Source organism: Labeo rohita, unplaced genomic scaffold (genome assembly GCF_022985175.1).
Source record: "Labeo rohita strain BAU-BD-2019 unplaced genomic scaffold, IGBB_LRoh.1.0 scaffold_60, whole genome shotgun sequence".
NCBI classification, from domain to species: domain Eukaryota; kingdom Metazoa; phylum Chordata; class Actinopteri; order Cypriniformes; family Cyprinidae; genus Labeo; species Labeo rohita.
Genome location: NW_026129524.1, coordinates 546,805 through 568,552, shown reverse-complemented (window position 1 = coordinate 568,552; position 21,748 = coordinate 546,805). Strand labels below are relative to the sequence as shown.

General features: G+C 35.9%; 1 protein-coding gene across 1 annotated transcript; it reads right to left on the bottom strand.

Moving 5' to 3' along the window:
* Positions 1-269: 269 nt before the first annotated feature.
* LOC127161240 (integrin alpha-L-like) lies at positions 270-9,480 on the bottom strand. The gene is made up of 6 exons (XM_051103881.1): positions 9,379-9,480; positions 2,787-2,901; positions 2,587-2,681; positions 2,418-2,477; positions 387-517; positions 270-293 (listed from the first exon to the last, which is right to left on the bottom strand). The coding sequence occupies exons 1-6, from the start codon at positions 9,458-9,460 to the stop codon at positions 270-272; spliced, it is 507 nt and encodes a 168-aa protein (XP_050959838.1). The 5' UTR covers positions 9,461-9,480.
* Between the last annotated feature and the right edge of the window lie 12,268 nt (positions 9,481-21,748).

Below are 21,748 nucleotides of genomic sequence, written 5' to 3'. Positions count from 1 at the left end.
TGATTTCTGAAGGATCATGTGACACTTAAGACTGGAGTAACAGCTGATAAAAATTCAGCTTTTCATCACAGAAATAAATTCTATTTTAATGTATGTTAAAATAAAAAACATTATTTTATATTGTAAAAACATTTTGCAATATTACTGTTTTTTTTCTATATTTTTAATCAAATAAATGCAGCCTTGATGAGCATAAGAGACTTCTTTAAAGACAATTACAAGTCTTACTGACCCCAAACTTTTGAACGGTAGTGTATATGAGTGGGTTTTTAAAAAAATGTAATTAAATAAGTCTGAATATGTAAGATCTGGGGGTTCAAACATTCATCACATTCTCTCATAAAGGTTTGCAACTTCACAAAGTAAACAATATATATATTATTTACCTTTATGGATGAGTCTGAAAGTTCCTTCATAACATTTTTAATAAAGTCTTTGTTCATTTGAAACTCATGTGCTTTCATACTGCTGGATCCATCAAAGAGAAACACCACATTGACTTCTCTCATGGTGCATTCTGCAGAAAGATCACAAGATACAGAAACTCACTTTAGCAGTCAAAGTAAATCAATAATTTACCAAGTATATAACTGAGAAAGTAGGGAAGTGGATCTAAGTGCAGGTTAACTTTAATAAACAAGCAGGTAAGGAACTGGGGAACTCATGCAATGACTGGCAAACCATGAGTGAAACACAAGCACTATGTATACACAAGGGAAACAAGCTTAAAGGGGTCATCGGATGCTAAGTTCACTTTTTCATGTTTTTTTGAACATTAATGTGTGTTGGCAGTGTATGTACAAATCTACTCTATAATGATAAAAATCCATGCAGTGGTTTTTAATTCATCTGTAAAAGTAATATCCCCTTTTTCAAATCGAGCCGTTCTCAGATGCCTGTCAGTGTGCCGTCACACCAACAGAGGCTGCTCCCACAATAGTTGATTGACATGAGCATTTTACCTCAGATCAGTTGTAACAGTCCAGTAACTTTCTATGTTTCAATGCCGCAGCAGGGATGTAAGTTAGACAAGAATATCTCAGATTGAGTGATTGAGGTGTTGTGTTGCTGGATGTAATAATGAACATAGTGGTCGTCATTTACTCCCAACATCTGAGCCGCTGAAGATGCAGTAGATTATGTTTGTTTGTGAAGGGAATGTGGCTCCTGATCTACATATATCCATCTATGTTTGCACAAATCATTTATGATCGAGCTTCACTTAGAGCAGAAGTGTGTATACGTTTTTTTTTTTTTTTTATGAATCTTTGCGATCAGCTTTCCTTAGTTAGGAAGTTTAGCAGCTAAACACGGCTAAATGTGGCTAAAGTAAACAAGACCATCTTTCCACAGAGAGAAGAGAGGGGCGGGGTGAGCAGAGCTCATTTGCATTTAAAGGAACAACCCCTTAGAATGAGATGATTTTGCAGAGCTCATTTTGACAAGGTAAAAAAGGGTGTTGTTTTACAAAAAGAATCCCCTACCCTATACCCTAAAGAATCATATCAACTTGTGGAAAATGGGCATCTGATGACCCCTTAAACAAGATAACAAGGGGGTGTGGTTAATAGGAAACACCTGCGGACCTAATTAAGAGGGAACGCTACAAAAAAAACACAAGAGAGGAAATAGGAAAAAGGTCCACAAACACATTGGGCCTCATTTATCAATCAAATGTAGAAACAAGCGCAGATCAGTGCGCACAAATCAACTTATGACAGTTTACATGTGATTCATGAAACATTCGAATGCCGCCAATCCTGTTGTATGAATGGTCGTACGTTAATAAATGTGGCAGCTGAAAACAATTATCATTTAAATATCACGCCCCTAAAAACACCCCTAGAGTTTTTCAACAGGGAGAAATGGTTTAAATTGAATGGTATTACAGAAGAAGAATGAAAATTGAGTAGCTATAAAACTATAAAGTAAAACACACATTAGGCTATACTAGTAAATACTAAATACAAAGCTAAAATGAATAAACGAGTAAAGTGAAACTCAAAGGCATTGGGCTCACAAGCCTCTCTCATCGACATCCAAATGTTTCCATTTTTCGCCATGCAACATTTGGTTGCTAAACTATTATCCACAATGTTGTTGAAATACAAAATAAAAATATTTAGACATAAAAATTTTGTAATTATTTAAGAGAAATATATTTTGTGTATGCTAGCCCTATTTATTTTATTGCTTTTTTCATTTCTGTTTTTCTCCGTTCACCGAAGTGCAGCAGGTGGGTGATGTGATATTTATGCTGCTATTTGCACATATAAAAAAAGGCTTTGTTTGTCGGCTAGGGAAATAATCTAAATGAATACAATGCTGTCATTATACAATTCTCCGAAATATAATGACAGCATTGTGCTGCACGTAAATTCAGGTCAACTCAAAAGCATGCATACACAAGCTTAGACCTGACGTGAGATTTGATCGTAGCCACGGCTCGATGCCGATGAACCGGACGCTCTCTGAACCTGTCAAACACCAGCAAAAACACATGAGAGAGAGAACACAATATCATTAGCTCAGTATAAAAGCAATGAACGTCAACAGCAGTCACTGATATGGCTGTGATGGTGATACCTGGCCGCTGCAGCTGTTTGCAGGACTGCAGATCTGCAGTGCAGCTGTAAATTTCCCCTCTCAAGTTTCCTTGTAATGGGGCTCCAACAATGATCCTGAGAAGAACACCCACACAATCAATCAGACATATAAGACGGCCAGAAAACACCTAGCAACCACTCAGAACACCCTAGCAACCAGTGTGTATGTGTTTGACTTACTGTTTCCTGTTTCCAAACTCAGTCTGATAAACGCTGTAACCAAAGAAATCTTCTGGTGTGCCATTAAATCTCAGTGGATGTTCAGTGTCGATGTTGAAGGCCTCTGACAGAGACGCTGGAGAAGCAAAGAGACTGTTGAGTTCCATCAGATGTTGGTGAGACTTTCTAAATGATTCTTTCTGGTCTTGAGAATGCGGTGTGAGAAACATAGCAGATTTATCGTCTCATTGTAACCTCTTTCAAGACTCCAGAATACGAGCATTTTATTGCTCAGAGGCTTGTTTTTTTATTTTATTACATTCAGGTTTGTCAACTTTAATGGTCAGCAGAGTAGGATGAGAGGCAGGAACTAATGGGAGAAGCAAGAGGAGAACAGCAGCAGCAAAGTAATTATAACTGGGACTATCTTCAGTGCCCAGCACTGTATATGCAACATTGAAAGAAACTGAATGAAAATAGCCTTTGCATGTTGCTCTTATGTAACACACCTGATTCAGATAATCAGCTTCTTAGAAGAGAGCTCCATGAATGAACTGTGTTGGGATTGACATGGTCCCTACACATTGTTCTTTACTCCCTACTCCCTGACCAGGGTTGCCAGGTTTTCACAACAAAACCCGCCCAATTGCTACTCAAAACTATCCCAAAAGTAGCCCAATCACGTTTTGAGGGGGGTCTCCCGTTAAAAAAAAAAAAAAAAAAAAAAAAAACATCGCATTCACGTGGGTAAATGTTTTTTGGTGGGGTTCCCCTGGTCAAACAAGCATTTCAGGGGCTAAATATTACGTTATTGGGGTCACTTCAACCCGCGGCAACAGTGTTAAAGTAGTCCACTTGGCAACACTGTCCCTAAAGCAAGAAATTTGGTTAAATTTACTTTGAAACATTGTTTCACAGATTTGCGCTATGCTACGGCCTGCAGCATCTCACTGCACCTCGCACACTTTAATGACCTCTGAATGGAAAATATACGCTCCCTTTGAACTGGTCTCATGGCGGAATATCCTGTGATGTACATTTCGCAGGGCACTTATGGTTTAAGTGAACACATGTCTGAAGTGATAAGAGATGAATACAAAATGTGCAGAGCTGTGTTACGTGAGGACTGAAATCGGGAACCACTGCCCTAACCGACTTGAGGATTGATGTGAACACCAGCAAGTAGAAATAATGCTCAGAATGCTTGTGGATTAAAGATATCTGATCATGTTTATTGATATGGATTTTATCGGGTTACAAGAAAAGGTAGAAAATGGATTTAATTGCAAACGGTTACTACTGATATTGTGTGTGATATGCTACGCTGGCATTCGAGTTCACACATGTGCAACTAGTGGGCAGCTCCAGACTAACAGGCTAACAACAACAACAACAACAACAACAACAACAACAACAACAACAACAACAACAACAACATTTCTATAAATCAAAAAAGTAAAACTGAAAAAATTCTGCAAAACAGGTAGAATAAAAAATAAACCTAACAAGTAGGATCCTCTAGACATGTTTAGTAGGAATTTAATCTGACTTTGAAGTGTTGGTGTGTGTGTGTGTGTACTTGTTCTTGCTACATTGTAGCCTGCTGTCCCCACAATGTAAAAAAATTATTAAAAATAGTAAATGATGTTTATCTGAAAATGTAACGATGCAAACAGGTTTTCTGTAAGGGGTAGGTTTTGGGTTAGGGTTGGGTTAGGGGATAGACAATATTGTTTGGACAGTATAGAAACTATAGGTCTATGGAAAGTCCCCACAATTCACAAAAACAAACGTGTGTGTGTGCATGCGTGCGCACAGTGGCTGATTGGCACATTCAAAAAAATGCTTAGTCATTGGCTCATTAAATTGGACTGAGCGAGTGTGATTACCTGCGTCTGTTAAAGCATTCATTCTTAAGCTCAATCTCATATTCACAATAAAACAGTTTGAATGTCCACTGAGGAAAGCATTATCTTTGTCAAGATGTTACTATCCTTTCATCTGTTAAAGGAGAAGTCCACTTCCAGAACAATAATTTACAGATTTACTCACCCCCTTGTCATCCAAGATGTCTTTCTTTTTTCAGTCGTAAAGAAATTGTTTTTTGAGGAAAACATTTAAGCATTTTTTTCCATATAGTGGACTTCTATGGTGCCCTGAGTTTGAACTTCCAAAATGCAGTTTAAATGCGGCTTCGAACGATCCCAAATGTGGTTGTAAATGATCCCAGGCAAGGAAGAAGGGTCTTATCTAGCGAAACGATATATTTATAAAACATAATACAATTTATTTAGTTTTTAATGTCAAACGCTTGTCTTGTCTCACTCTGCCTGAACTCTGTTTTTCTCCAGTTCATGACAGTTAGGGTATGTTGAAAAACTCCCATCTCATGTTCTCCCACAACTTCAAAATCGTTCTATATCGCTGTTTTACCTTTTTTGTTAAGGGTGTTTGATCTTTTTTGCAAGTTCACTTTGCAAAGACTGTGTCGGTACTTCTGCAGTGATGTAGTGTAACATCTGGACCAATCAGACATACAGTTATTTGTTACATTTAACAAATAGTCTTTAAACCCAACAAGCCAGCTAGATGCGGGAGCTCTGGAGACAACCCCCCAAAGCAACTAACACCCCAAAAGGGCTCAGTTGCCAGGACGACCATCTGATAAGAGGTTTTATTGCCCAAAGGAATGCACATTTGCCCATGCTACATTTGCCCATAGGAAAGACACAATGCCTATAGAAATAGACTCTTTCCTATTCTTTCACAGACAAACCTATCCTTGACCTTCCTATCACACATAGCCCCAGGTCATTGTGTATAGTTTTACTATTATTGCCTTGTAGTTTTGTGTTTTTCATTATGCACTGTTATATGCATTTGTTATGATATATAACTAGTAGTATAACTTATCTATGTCATGTTTGGTCTCTTTGAATTTGTATTTTGATGATCTAAATGATGGTGTATAATATGTTGATACCTTTGCAACATATTAGTGTTTTAAAAATCCTTAGTAGTTTTACATCAACACCCAATCGAGTTACATATGCAAAATACCATGCTCACAGACAGAGAGTCGTAAACTTTCCCTCCAAAGGTGAAAGTTACCATTGGTTCGTGGACCTCCTGAGAGCTTAAAGGCATCAAACGATTGATCGCCTCCCTCTTCACTTGTCTTTCCATTCCCCAAAGATCACAAGACTTCAGCTGGGTCCCTCTTCTTCTTCACTTTTCACATGGGAAGAAACTCCCAGTCACCATCGAGTCAGAACATCTTTGGAGTTCATCACTCTTCAGACCCAGAAGAACGTGATCACGATTCCAAAACCACCACTGCTCCAAACCATCAAGACTATCACCTGAGACTGCATTCAGACACTTGTTCAACGACCAAGGCCATGCAAGTATCGTACATTTAACTAAAAAAAACAGAGGTTTAGTATAAGCTGTAGACAGCACTGATGGTTTTGCTCAGGTGGTTAACTGACTCTTTTCATAGCTTCATTCTCTTGCCTCTCTCTAACTGCTCTCACTGACCCTTCTCTTTATGTTTGTTTGTTTAGATTAGTTATGTGTTAGTCCTCGTTAATAAAACTCTTGTGCACAAATTACATGAGTTTTGATTCTGATTCTGCCTTGCAAATTAATGTCCCTTTATACGATTCCGACTCGAGCTACATGCTCTACAAGAAAATATAATTTCTTAGAGTTGATATAAAAATTCTGCTACAGTTACTACTGGCAGCTGATATAATTAATTGTAATTAGTCATAATTAATTGTAATTATTTATATACATTTCCCTTTGAGCTAAATCGCGACAGTAGAATTGAAATGATTTTTGAAGTTGAGGGAGAAAATACGAGTTTTTCAACATACACTAAATGTTTTGATCCAGAATACAGAGTTCATTAAGAGCAAAACAAGACGAGCGTTTGAGATTAAAAATATTTAAATTGTATTTTTAAAAAAAATGAAAATAACTGATCTTTACGCTAGATAAGACCCTTCTTCCTCGCCTGGGATCATTTACAACCACATTTGGGATCGTTTGAAGCCGCAGTCCATTAAATGGAGAAAAATGCTGAAATGTTTTCCTCAAAAAACTTTTTTTAACTTTTTCACGACTGAATAAAGAAAGACATGAACATCTTGGATGATAAGGGGGGTTATTACATTATCTGCAAATTTTTGTTCTGGAAGTGGACTTACTTTAAGGTGATTTCCGATGACAGTGCTGCTCAGTGCGTTTGTTGGCTACATCAAGCTGTTGTTGAAAGTAAAAATAACTTAAAGCAGTAAATTCCAGAAGATCTGGCCAAGGTGAAGCTTTTCTTGGCATGTTCATGAATGCTGAACAGCCGCTGACACCCTGGAGTTCACACCTCCGAAAACACTGATGCAAATTTTCAAATGGATGTTATCTTCATTTAAGAAACTGCATATTTAAACTATAAACAAGTACATTCTCATCTGAAAACCTCTTAAAACTACATTCTGTGACACAAAAACAGTATTATTTTTTAAATTAAAGCTGCAGGCAGCGCTGAAAGGGTACTCACACCCTTTGGCATGCAGATGTCTTTAGGCCAGAACTTTTATCAAACATGTAAAGTCTGCTGCAGATTAAACACAGTATGTTTGAGTTAGTCTAAATCATGTCTTTAGGTGTCTTTAGGCCAAGAGTCTCATCAAACGTGTGAAGTTGGTGTAAAACAAGTAATTTACTGTTCCTAGCAGATGGCGCTATGATTATAAATTAATATTGGCCATAAGATATGTTCAGCCCAGGACTCTTATCGAACATGTGAAGTTTGGGGCAGTTTGAACATTCTATGGCTGAGTTACAACAACTTCTATTCCCATGGCGAAACATCAATTGTGTTCTGCAGCGAGGGGCTACTGCAATTTAATGTCTCAAGGGGCTTTAGATTACACTCAACAAATGTGGTGAGTTGCAGTGTAATTTTGACAGGCATTTTTGATTTAGTTTTAGTCTTTATCTTGAGACAAAAATACTTAATAGTTTTAATCACAAATTAGTCATTACTTTTAGTCAAACTGCAGTTACCAACGTTTATTTTAGTAGCTTATGAGAAATTTGAATCAAGGAGTGAATTTGGAAAAACTGGAATAAATGATGACAAATTTCATTTCTGGGTAGAGATACAATTTAAACTTGTTTTTCAAATACAATAGGCTTACTTAATACGTATACATTTATTTAACATCTTTTCTTGGTTAACATTACTGACACAGATGCTGTATTTAAAGACGAAAGGCATACATGTACGCGGTCGCACTGCACTTTTCGTTCCATTAGGCTCGTTTGAGATGCGCCTCGCCTCACCTGAAATGTAGGCGGCTGCAGTGAGGGGAGGAGTGAAATAAGTGCAGTCAAGATGGACAGTTCTGACCTCTCTAAGTAGAACAGATTCCTACGAGATCAAAGGCGGATATCGTGTTATCACACTCACGTGCTGTATTGCTGATAAATATGATATAATAACAGCTGTTGTTTTTATATGAAAATAAATATGATGAACAAGACACTCAAAGTGCTTGCTATTTAATTCCATACAAAAAGCGTATTTTTCATCTATTTTTACTTTAATACAAATGTGTATTAAAGATTTTTATGGAAATATGACAACAATCACATATCTCACGCAGAGATCGCACTGGCGTAGTGTTTGGGAATATTCATCCACAATTTAAACACATAATCACATGATATTAGATTAAAAAAAATGAAACATTTTAGAAAAAAACAGCAACATCACGGATGTCTGAACCAATGAGCTTTAAGTTGTGTCGTCATCCAGGTGTTTCCCACTGTGGTTTTGGTCGGCGCAGTCGGTGGAGAGCTACTGCGCACGACTGCGCAATCCGACATAGCCGCCTCGCCGTCGTGAGAGTTTTTTGGCACACGTCAGCATGACATCAGAGCAAGTTGGATGTAACTCGGACATATTTCTAACCAGCATGCATCTTGCGGCAATCACCGGTGATCGATTCTGCGCAGAATTTGCTTAAACGAGCCTGTTGACTTTCATACGCATGCGAATGCATCGCACCGGAAACGCAAACCCGTGCAAAAAGTTTTGCTGTGTTCTGAAGTTCAAGCTTGGTGAACTCTGACCCGCAAATTCACATCACGTGACAGCGTGTGACCAACAGCAGGGGTCACAGCATGACATCTTAGCTGAATGAAAAGAACATAAATTTAAAAATGCAACGCTGCGGGAAAGTGTAATAGATTGTATGTTTTTACATTTTAGATGTATTATTATTTGTCATGTGTTGAATTGAACTTAGTCACAGAAAAAATGTTGTTAACAAATATTTTTCGTCATCGTCTTCACTGATGAAATTAACACTGGTGAGTTGTTAACATAAGGCCACCACACAACCAACACACACACAGCTGAGCTTCGTCACTTTAACTTGATGTAAATGTAATAAATTATTCTTCAAACATGCAGACATCTAAATAAACACATATAGTTTTACATAAACTTGTAATGACTCTAGGCCAAAACAAACACTACAAGAAACTTGAAACATTGTTTACTTATGGGTCATTTGTATCTTATAAAGAAATCTCTCACCCCACACGAAGAGAGTCCAGATTTGTGTCTGCATTCTGCTGTTGCTGGTCTGTATGTGATGGGATTGCTCAGAATACTTCATTTCAGCTCAGTGCCAGAACTCCTCCGCTTCGGCTCTGTGTAATCATTCGGGTTTATGTAATCATTATTCTGACCTAATTCTGACATGCTTGCTCTGGTTCCAATTACAGTACAAATGTTTTTGCCACTTTCTCTTTAGTGTAGATGGGTCATTGACGTATAAGAATTTTCGACAGGCCATTTTTAAAATACCAAAAATTGTAAATAACCCTCATTTTTTTGAATTAATTACCAAGATTAATATAATATTCTGATATCATTTAATTCTGTATTTTCTTAATATTAGTTTTGTGTCTATTATAATTTGGATCGTTTCTTTTCACTTTTTAAGTTATTTAACCGATAGAGACTTTTAGTTTGAAAGGCGGCTTGACGGAAATGCACAGTGCCCGCTCATGCACGGAGATCGCGAATACGGCGAGAGAGAGCGTGCACAGATGGAGACGGATGCCAACCACATCAGAAGAAGACGGAGACCGATCACGGAGTTAAAGGATTAAGGACACTTTTAAGTAAATTTAGGCATCTAATCGATGTTTATTGTTTCAGTTTTAAGTTTTTTTTTTGTTTTTTTTACTTTGTTGTTTGGCACCTGCTTGAAAAGGAGAACAAGGTAGTCAAGAACATTTTATGGTTCAAGACAGGGTATGTCGAAAATCATATTTTCTCCCTCAACTTCAAAAATCATTCAAAATCATCCTACATCACTGCAGAAGTACCGACCCAGTCTTTGCAAAGATAACATTGAAAAAAGATAAAACACCCTTAACAAAAAATGTAAATATCGTCAGCGATATAGGACGATTTTGAAGTTGAGAGAGAACATGAGATGGGAGTTTTTTGACATACACTGTCATGAACCGGAAAAAATAGTTCAGGCAGAGCGAGACAAGAAGTATTTAAATTTTAAATTTATTTAAATATTATTTTCTACGAAAACAACCAATCATTTCACTAGATAAGACCCTTCTTCCTCAGCTGGGATCGTTTACAACCGCATTGATCGTATGAAGCTGCATTTAAACTGCATTTTGGAAGTTCAAAATCGGGGCACCATATCAGTCCATTATATGGAGAAAAATCCTGAAATGTTTGCCTCAAAAAAGATAATTTCTTTACAGCTGAAGAAAGAAATATGTGAACATCTTGGATGACAAGGGGGTGAGTACATTATTTGTAAATTTTGGTTCTGGAAGTGGACTTCTCCTTTAACATAAACCGTCTGAAGTGTATAATAAATCACTATGAAATTAAAAATAAAGTAAATACTTAATAATAATACTTGCAGAAATAAATTCATACTTAATAATGTTTCCAAAACAGCAGTTCAGTTGGGACCTCTTATGTAAAATAAAAAGGAACCCTAGGCTACGTCTACATTAATCCGGATACATTTGAAAACAGAGTTTTCGTTTTAAAACGCTCTCCGTCCACACTAGTGTTTCCAAGCGTTTTCTAAATGTTTCTCATCCACACTGAAACGTAGGAAAACGTTAAATTCGCCATACTGCATATGCTTAAAAACTCAGGCAGGATCGTTTTATTTACATAATATCTCATCATTCACTGACGCGTCCATGTCGCACGCTCTCATGTTTGATCTAAAAACCAGCTGCCGTCACGTTTAGCTGCAGGAGTCAGGACAGCAACTGTGAGTACATTTTCTGTCATTTTTTAAGACTCTAATATGAAGAGTGTACAAATATATCTTTAGCAGCAGTGTGAAAGTGAATTAACAGCCACACTCTATTGGTACAGTAATACATATATTGAATAAATAAATACACAAAAGCTACTGAAGCCATAAATTTTACTTTAAATCACAGATTAGGGAGCACAACTCATAGCTCACAACTTGAGCCTCAAGGATGGCTCGAGCATTGGGTCAGATGTAGAGTTCATAAGCGACTGAAGACCATCGCCCCACGGCCTTTAACATAGAAACAGGAGAGGAGGAACCTTATGCACAGAGAATTAGCTGTATAACGTTCTGTGGGAAGACCACAGTATTAGCAGAGAAGGCGGAGATGGGAGGCAAACCAAGCTCTGGACATGGGACCAGCTTGTGTACGGCTTCTCAAAAGACTGAGTTAGATTCAGAAATGAAAATGACTGGGCCTTCCTTATTTTTGTCAGTTTTGAAATGAAGCTAGTGGCTGCAGTCTTTAGCCTAATTGTTAGTGCGCCCGCCTCCCACGCCAGAGACCCTGGTTAAAGACCCGCTCGGAGCAGTGTGCGAGTTAGTGTTGTCAAAAATATCGATATTTTAATAAATATCGATACTGAAATATCTGAACGGTACCAATACTAATATCTGAGCTGTCACTTTCATTTCTCTCCAAAGGCGCGTTGACAAACACCACACCTTGGTGCCCCCACGACCGGCTTTGGTTGATAAAGAACACAGCAGGAGTGCTCTCTGGAAATATTTTGGATATGAAGCAAATGAACATGGAAAGCAGAAGGACACAAGCAAGCCAATACGCAAGAGTTGCTACAGAGCAGTGCTAAAAAAGGCGCTAACACCTCTAATTTAGCAAAGCACCTGAAAGACAGACACCAGGATCTATAAAAAGAATTTCGAGAGGCTGGTAACTGTTCTCATTTTAACATTACTGAATCATCAAGATGGCCTAGTATTGTTGCTGATATGAGTGTTGTCTCGTTTTTTCATCGTAATTCTTAAAGTTAATATAATCTGACTGAGGAATCTTAGACAAGTAAATACTTTAACTGTGGTTAAATGTAAATCAACTTGTGCTTATTTAACTTTATTCAAAAAATTATTACTTAAATTTTGCAATTTGTCTTGATGTTGATCCAGTGAACAACTGAGCATTGTTTTCGCGTGTGAGTCTGGCATTAAAATCTGTTCATCAAATAATTTTAATGTATTAACCAGCATTTATGAACAATGAGCAATGCATTTGTTACAGTATATTTTAATCTTTGATAACGGTAGGTAATAAAAAGACAACGGAACATGTAAACTCTGGTCCAATAAAAAAATATTAACAGATAGAACTTTGGATTTTAATTACTTCATGTATTAGTAAATGTTAGTTTAAATGAACTTTTAACTAAGATTAATAAATGTTTTGGAAGTATTTTTCATTGTTTATTCATGTTAACTAATGTTAACAAATATCTATTACCATTAGCTTAAGTTCTAAGATTAGTTAGATAGTTCAGTTAAAAGTGTGGTCTAAAAACAAGACAAAACAAAACAAAAAAAAGTTTATTAAAGTTTGGCACCAGAAAGAAGATAAGACTCGACCTGCAACAAAAACAACACGCTCACAACCTACACTACCAGCTGTATTTGAACAGCAAAGAAAGTATGAAGCAAACTCAAATGAAGCTAAGAAGCTGAACAGGGCTGTAGCAGTGTAGTACCTCAAAACATTTTTGTTCATGTAAAATATACTTCATTGTCATGTTCTAGATTTGTTATATTTATCTTTAAATGAAAAAAAAAAGTACCCCCTTAATATTGTGGCAGTTTTGGTGGTATCGAAAATGGTATAGAATATTGATATTTTTCAAGGTATCGTATCGAAGTTAGAAATTCCAGTATCGTGACAACACTTGTGCAAGTAGGACCCGGGGAGACAGTAGCACAGAAGAAACTGAAGTGAGACAAAGCAGAGTCGTACATTTTTAATGTAGGTTTAGCTAGATCATTACGCATATAGTGTGCTGCAAAGTGCAAATATGATTGAAAGGTCACGTCTACCCTTACGAAAAAGTTTATTCAAGTGTGCTATTAGTGTACTTCCTTTAAACTAAAAATAGGAAAGAATACTTTTAGTCTACTTTTATGTACTTCTTAGAAATATGATTAAAATGACATTTAAGTTTAGTTGACATACTTAGGAAAACGTCTAAATATATTTTTGCTATACTTGTGCTCCTAGAATCTGTGTTTTCATTGTTATGCGGTAGGGGGCGCTATTACAGATCTTCTGTACAGAATTAAAAAAAAAAAAAAACAGAAGAAGAAATCTAAACAACATGCTTCCACATGTAATCTAACACAATCATCAGACATAAAACAGCATCAAAACTGCATAACGTATCGATGTCCCATTTCTCTTCCTGTCATATCTGATCTGTCCTATACAATAAAGGCAAAAATGCGAAAACGTAAATCTTAAAAAAAAAACAAAAAAAAACTGCATAACATTATGGAATAAAATGTCGACCAATGAAGAGGTATGATGACTGTAAAGCTATGGGGTGTTGATCGACTCCATCTACATTTTGATGATATCATTCTGAATCCAATTCACAAACTTTTTTTCAGCTTTTTGTTCAAAATGTTGTTTATTTCTTTATTTTTTTTATTTATAAAACTTGCCCACATTCAAATGTTTATAAAAGAATGCATGAAGCTAGAATAAAATGTTTTGTTTACAAGCAGATGCCCTGTTCTTTCTTGTGATGTTTTGTATGTTCAGATATTCATAAAACAAAATGTATACAAATTAATACCTACATAGGGACATAGTAGTATACTTGAAATATGATGTAAAGTTCACTTAAGGAAACCTGAACGAGTAGTTTACTGAGACTATACTTCAAATTGTACTAAAAATGCTACCACAAGTATTTAATTAGTAAACTGTCAGTAAACCTATAAATTCACTTTTAGTATGGTTGCAGTGTACAAGCTAAAAACTTTGTAAACTTGTGTACTCAAAGTTTACTACTGTTATACTTAAACTATACTTAAAAATATACTTTATACTATATACTAGAAAGTGGCCCAATTTAGTCCCAAGGAGTATTGAAATAGTACACTTACGAGTATACTACTAGTATACTAATATCTGTATGCTTACTACATAAAGTATACTTAAAATATACTTGAACTTTATTTAAGTATACTTAATAAAATAAAAACTACTTTTTGGTAAGGGTAGTCACTAATGCCGTGAGGCCAAGAGGATTTACTTGCCCTGTTTGGCTTTGTTGTTGAGAGTCTTCGATTGATTTAACTCATGGCTTTGTCATTAGCGGCAGAAGATATGATAATCAGTTGAGTGAGTAATGTCAGAAACAAGCGTAATTTCATGGTATGGCAACATACAGTGAAATTCTTGCAAAGCAACATGCAGGGGAAACAGCAAAGCAAGCAGACAGTAGCTGCGTTTAATTAAGGCGCCCTGTTTGAGATTTGCCAATCTTTTTTTTATGAATTTAAACCAATTTTTTAACTGAAAAAAAATGCAATCGGACAGAAAATGTAGGTGTCACGTCATTGACCCAGATACAGTGCAACTCTGAAATCCACACCTATAACTCAACACAGAGGAACGATGGTTGGAATCACCAGAGTGTTTTTTTCTTGGTTGATGAACGTCGAAAAGCATTGACAGCCAATCAGCATTCATCTGAATTTTTTTTTCTGATTTAGTTCATTTGAGGCAGTTTTTAGCATTATTGTAATGGCAAATGTCGGGAGTGCATTATTGTAATATTCTCTGAATCTTTTTTTTTTCTACTTACTGAATCACTCATATTCAACATTTTACAGTAGCCAGAGGGTTACAAAATTATAAATGATTGAAATATTGTTCAACAAAATTACAGTGAAAACAAATGAATTAAATAAATAAAAATTTATAATTAAATAAAAACATGGAAATGTTTACATACATTAATACACTTAAAAGCTTTCTTGTATATCAAATTGTAAATAGATTTTAGGTTTTGCTTAGCTTCTGACTTCAAAATTAGAAATAATAGTTTATAATCACCATACTTTCACTTATGTATGTTAAGTTTTGCCAGCAAAAGTAACAAACTGAAGGAGAAGTTCAACTGAAGAACTTTAAGAAGAAAATTTACAGATAATTTCTTTGTTTCTTTCTTTTTTTCTTTCTTTGTCCAGTCGTAAATGAATAGTTTTTTGGGGAAAACATAATTGACTTCTATGGTGCCCACAAGTTTGAACTTCCAAAATGCAGTTTCAGTGCAGTTTCAAAGGGCTTTAAATGATCCCAGCCAAGGAAGAAGGTCTTATCTAGCGAAACAATCAGTTATTTTCTTTAAAAAAAACACATACGATTTTTTTTTTTTTAACCCCAAATGCTCTCGTCTAGCTTTGTGTGTTCTCAGTGCAATTCGGTTCAATACAGTTAGGGTATGTCGACAAACTCCCATCTCATTTTCTCCTCCAACATCAAAATCGCCCTACATCGCTGTTTTACCTTTTTTTGTAAAGGGCATTTGATCTGTGCACATTCACTTTGTAAACACTGGGTCGGTACTTCTGCAACGATGTAGGACAATTTGTAATGGAGAGAAATCCTGAAATGTTTTTCTCAAAAAACATAATTTGTTTACAACGAAACGAAGAAAGACATGAACATCTTGGATGACAAGGGGGTATTTACCTATAAAGGTTTATTCTGGAAGTGAACCTCTCCTTTAATCAAATAATATTCCTTATGGAATGACATGTCATAAGTGAGGGGGGAAATAAATAAATAAATAAATAAAATAATTAAACAAAGTTGAAATTCTGGGATGATATGATGTCTAACAACCTTCCCTTTATAACTGCGGATGACATTAATTGTAGCGTGAGGCAATCAGCTCAACAGTAAGAAAGAGAAGGGTCGAGTTACATCGAAAATTTTGTATTCTCATGCTATAATGTTATCTGAAAATTGATTCTAGCTGTCTCCGTTTCTCACAGTTCATGTGTCTTTGCGTTATTTGTATTTATTTATTTATATATCTATCTAGATTCTTTGAAGTATCAGGTCATTTTGACAATGTGATGCCTTTGGTGCAAAGACTGAAGCTGATGACCAATGGACTTTCCAGCAGGATAGCCATCCCAAAGTAAACATACTGTAAGGAGGACTCGTAGGAAGCGTATAAGATCCAAGTGCGAGCTTTAATAACCAGATTGTAGTCAACAGGCAGGTTCAATATCCAACAACAGTGTGACGAAGACAAAACAATAGTGTAAGAACCCCATACCCCCCCTCCAAATACCAGAGAAAATTATTTCTGGGCATTGAAAACTTCCAGATTTAATTCTCATTGATAATTTGTTTGAATTTGAAGAAAGCCATGGCAAAGTGAAAACCAAAGATTCAGTGATCTGAAAGCTTTTTTCAGCCAAGATGCATTTGTGAAAATTGTATCATTTGAACGGAAGTTTAGAAATGCTGTAGTTACAAAGCAAAAGAAAATGTGGCCTGTGCTGGCAAAATGAGTCAGAATGAGCAAATTTTCAAAAATGAAAATTTTACATTCTCCATTACAACACCTTCAAAATAATATATGACTTATTGGAATCTGAAACGTTTAAAGGCGATAGAGTCAGCAGAGATGATTGAAAAAAATTGAGTTGAAGCTTTCTGAAGATTCCAAAGCAAAATCACCAAGAAATGTTGCATATTTTCCTCCTGTTCTTTTCTTAATAATAATTACTATATTATTAATCACAATATAACTATGTTGTATTTTATATTTGTTATTAAAACAACAGTAGTTCAAGAGCATTGAGTGATTCTGTCTTTTCTTTTAATGTTTGGTTAACATTGGGACAGATCTATATTAAGACCTACTGTAATGCATGAATCTAATATAATGTAACACATCAGATTTTTCCCCAACCATTAACTAAATGTTGATGTAAAGCAAAACAGATTATGTTCGTGTGAAGCATATGGCTGTGAGCTTAAAGTGGGCTGCATATGATGCCACAAATGTGGCCCAGTTATCCTAAAATATATCTGGGCCAGTTTTGGCAAAGACATAGCATGGTAAGCACTGCCTAATGTGGGCGTGAACCTAAAGCGGCTCACATATATAATGACAAATGTTGCCCAAATAATTAATAACAATTTAGGCCACTTTTGGCCAATATACCGCACAGTCAGCATTGGCTAGTGTGTAAGCCTAACTTTGACATGGCAAACATGCCATGATGAGGGCCACTTCTGGTTTGGTTGAAGCACTTGACACTGGCTAATTGAAATGTAAGTTTGAAACTGTAAATATGGCCTAAATATTTTTAATAGAATTTGGCTACTTTTAGTAGGATGCAACACAGTTAACTGATGCAGGCTGATCTGGATATGTGTCTTAAGAAGGCTTCATACCCAGCTATTATTTTTTGCTTTTATTTTTAATGGTAGTTTTTTATACGTGTAAAAACAGAAGAGACACAATTATAATGACAGCTCTTACAGACTTACTGTCTAGGTAGAGTCTGAGGCTTGTGAAGAACTATTTTTAAAGCCTTGGAATGTGTCTTTTTTTTATCTCTGAGACATTTCAATTGTCGCTTGTGCAAAAATTGGGCTGGGATGATTTTACCAAGTTGGACACATTTTAGGATCAACATTTTTGAACATTTAGGGAGGACATTTTTAAATTTCTCTATACTATACGTTGAGTATTGTTGGTGTATAACTCACTTAAAGCTTAGTGTGGCCCAGATAAGGTATATTTATGGTTTGTTTGGTTCATTATTAGCTAAAATGTGGCTGTGCAGTGTCCTGCTTGTGGAAAACAACTTGATTTTTTTTATTTTATTGTTATTATAATTATTATTATTATTATTATTATTATTATTATTATTTTAAATTTTTTTTTTTTTTACATTTTTAAGTTTCATAGCAAGTAGAAATTGAAAAAAAGAAATGGCCAGCCAATGATTTTAAACATTCTACTGTCTTTTAAGATGCACTGGATCATAATGTCATACTGTCTGTACACAACAACCTCACCAGTCCAATCCCGAGATCAGCATCTGACCTTGAACTTGCCAGTAGTAAGCATGCTGTTGTTTAGCTCTGGTGTGCCATTCTGAAAATTCAGGTGAGGGCAGTCGAGACAACTTTTTACAAAGGGGCACTTCCCACAAGGCCGAAAACCTGGCGCTGAGGTGCCAAGCCAAAGTGCACCTGGGTGAATTAAGAATCCACAAGGGTAGATGAACAGACAGTATTGCTCTACCGCTGCAGATTCCAGTTCATGTCTGCTGTTTGGCAAAATCCCTGGTAGGTTCTTTCAGCCTTGTGTTTAGCAGAGCTCTGCCCCCATACATAGCAAACCTCTTTCATTGGGATGATGTGCCATTTCCAGAGTTACTGCCAGTGACTTCATGCGTAGTAGTCCTTGTTTGCTATGTACAAACAAGCACACAGACGGGTCAAGGTTGTAGCCATATAGTCAGTAAGTTAGTCATATTTATGTATAAAGCACATTTAAAAACAACAGCTGTTGGCCAAAGTGCTGTACAAAGTTTAAGCAAATACCCTAATAAGTAAACATAGAACACACCGACAAACAGTACATACAGTTATACCACTGCACCTACTTATGACCATATGCGATAGTAAATAAATGCATTTTAAGAAGTATGTTGGTGCAGTTTTTATATAGGATGGCAAATTGTTCCAAAGCTGTGGAGCAGCTACTGAAAAGGCACGGTCTCCTTTTAATTTTAAGCGTGTCCTTGGAACAGTCAACTGTAAATTACTGGTTGATCGAAGTTCCCTGGATGCATTATCGTGGAATGAAGGGAGATCAGAAATATATGAAGGAGCCAGTCCACAAAAACCCTTACAAACAAACAATAATGAGAGTGGAGAGAGTGACTTTATGAAATTATGTTTTTTGAAATCAACATTTCAGGATTTTTCTCTATATAATGGACTGCTGTGGTGCCCCGAGTTTGAACTTCCAAAATTTAGTTTCAATTTGGCTTCAAACGATCCCAAATGCGATTGTAAATGATTCCAGCGTAGGAAGAAGGGTCTTATCTAGTGAAACGATTGGTTATTTTCATAATAATAATACAATTTACATACTTTTTAATGTCATGTGCTCGTCTTGTGTCGCTCTGCCTGAACTTTTTCTGTGTATGTCGAAAAATTCCCATCTCATGTTCTCCCTCAACTTCAAAATCGTCCTATATCGTTGTTTTACCTTTTTTGTTAAGGGTGTTTGATCTTCTTTACATGTTCACTTTGTAAAGACTGGGTTGGTACTTCTGCAGCAATGTAGGATTTTTGAAGTTGAGGGAGAAAATACGATTGGAGTTTTTCGACATACCCTAACTGTCTTGAACCAGAATACAATATATATATCACAGCCCAGCAAACAATTGTGGCAACGTTACTGCAACGTTCCATTTTTACTTTGGCAATGTAGCAGTCTATGTCCTTGTGACATTGTAGCAACGTTGAAATGTTAAGACGTGAAAAGGCTGTAGCAACGTTGTTGCGCAACATTCAGCAACTGCGAGACGACATTCCAACCACATTTATTTTTATGACAGATTATAAATAGGCCTATTAATTTGTAGCGAATCTCTTAATAGTCATACACAACATAAATATGTAATACTTTAAGTACTGTTAATCATTAATTGTTCTTTTTAATGTAAAAACCTGCTATGAAACTTTAAAGAGGAAAAATTCAACAAGTACAAGTTCATATAATCCAACTTTATTAAAATGTAAATGTAATTGCATACATATAATTACACTAACAAACATATTTGAAAAAAAAGTATGCTAATATAGAGTATATTGATTATATTAGAATAATATAAAGGAGGAAGGAAGGATATAGACTATATTAGAATATTAATCATATTCAGCTCAAATATAATCGACTGCAAATAAAAAAAGCATTAAAAGGGCATTTGAAAACGTTTCCTGAACAAAAGAAAAGAAGCTGAGACAGTCAGCAGATCACCGGCCGTCCGATGAGGCGGACTGGAGAACACGACGGACAGGGGAGCGCAGACGACAAGGTCAGGTAGACATCAACAGTCCAATAAACAATATATATAAAAAATAAATCCAAGGGGAAAAAATCAAGCGCAGAAACCATTCGGCAGGCACGAGTCAAAACCAGGCAGGCAGTCCGGGGACAGAGAATGATGCGTGGAAGGCACAGGTCTGGGCAGAGAACAAGACAAAATTAAACATCAAGCCACCAATATAGGACACAAATATGAGCTTGACACGGCAGGACTGGACACATGTCTAGCATGAGCAGACAAAAGAACACTATACCAGAGGAATGAAAGATGAAACAAGCGTAGCTGCAATCAGCCGAGCGCAGCCAATAGAAAAAAAAAAAAAAGTTAGAAGCCATGTTAGACAAGTTAGACAAAGATCAAACCTGACTCCAGACAGAAACATCAGATTAGATATGAAAGAAAAAGATAGTGAGAAAAGTGTAAGGTGACATAAGCTAGGTTTGAGCTCCAGTCATACGTACCAAAATGCTAGGCTACTTGTACTAACGTTACCCATAAGGCTGAGTCTCTGAATACTTACTTCAAATTATGAGAAGAGGTCCATTGTACCATCTCGTATATGTGGGGTAATTGATCGCTGTAAAAATAAATGTCAAACTTAGTGTCATGTCAATACCAGCTGTACAGAACTTTAAAGCAATATTAAAAATCTCACACTTTAGTTTGGATTAATTTAGTGTATATTAAAACATTGATTTGCACATAACCATATGAGACTTTGAAGGAAGAAATAAAAAGTACTTGACCAGGGCTGGATAAAAAAATGGTATATGTATCAACATATTGGACGCATGCACATCTAAAGTGACCTAACTGCTGTCAATATTAATCAAACTCTTGATTGATTAACTTTCAGCTTTATACAGTGAAGAATATGCAATGTTATTACATTTGATTATTCAATTTCTGTACCTGATCACCTACAATTCTATTTAGTTTCTATTTATTTGTTGTGCTACTGCTTGTAATTTGTTAATTTGTTTCACTTATATTTATCTTTTATTTAATTAGTATCTACATTTTTGCCATAAGTTTATTTACAAAAACAACAATAAAAACAGCTATTTTGTTTTTGTGGCAGGGCCAATGAAAATGTTGGCTGGGCAAGTAAAAATTGTAATATATTATACATATATATTGTCAGTAATATAATATATTGTCAAAATACTCACATGAGCCTTTTTCCTAACCAGGCCTGGTGCATGCTTAAGGGTCTCTGCAATCTGGCTTTCAGCAACCATGCTAGTAGACCCAGGCTGTGATTTCATTATTGCCCCTATGGTTTAAGTAAAGTTTTTAGAAATGAACAAGTATGCTTTACATTTGAACAAACAGGTATACATCCCATTTGTATTGCCAATCATGTAGAATTCTGTCACTATAATGCAATGCCTCTTGATATTAAATCTAAGATAATTGAAAATACAATAAAACATACAATAAAATATATGCAAATAATGTTGATTTTTTTATACTTAGTAGAAC

Bases quoted from the DNA above. Each gene is read 5' to 3' on its own strand.
- LOC127161240 (XM_051103881.1), bottom strand. From the start codon at position 9,460: ATGAAGTATTCTGAGCAATCCCATCACATACAGACCAGCAACAGCAGA. The intron at 2,682-2,786 runs GTAAGTCAAACA...TGTTCTTCTCAG, and splicing joins GAGTTTGGAAACAGGAAACA to GATCATTGTTGGAGCCCCAT. The intron at 518-2,417 runs GTCTAAGCTTGT...ATCTTTCTGCAG, and splicing joins ACGATCAAATCTCACGTCAG to AATGCACCATGAGAGAAGTC.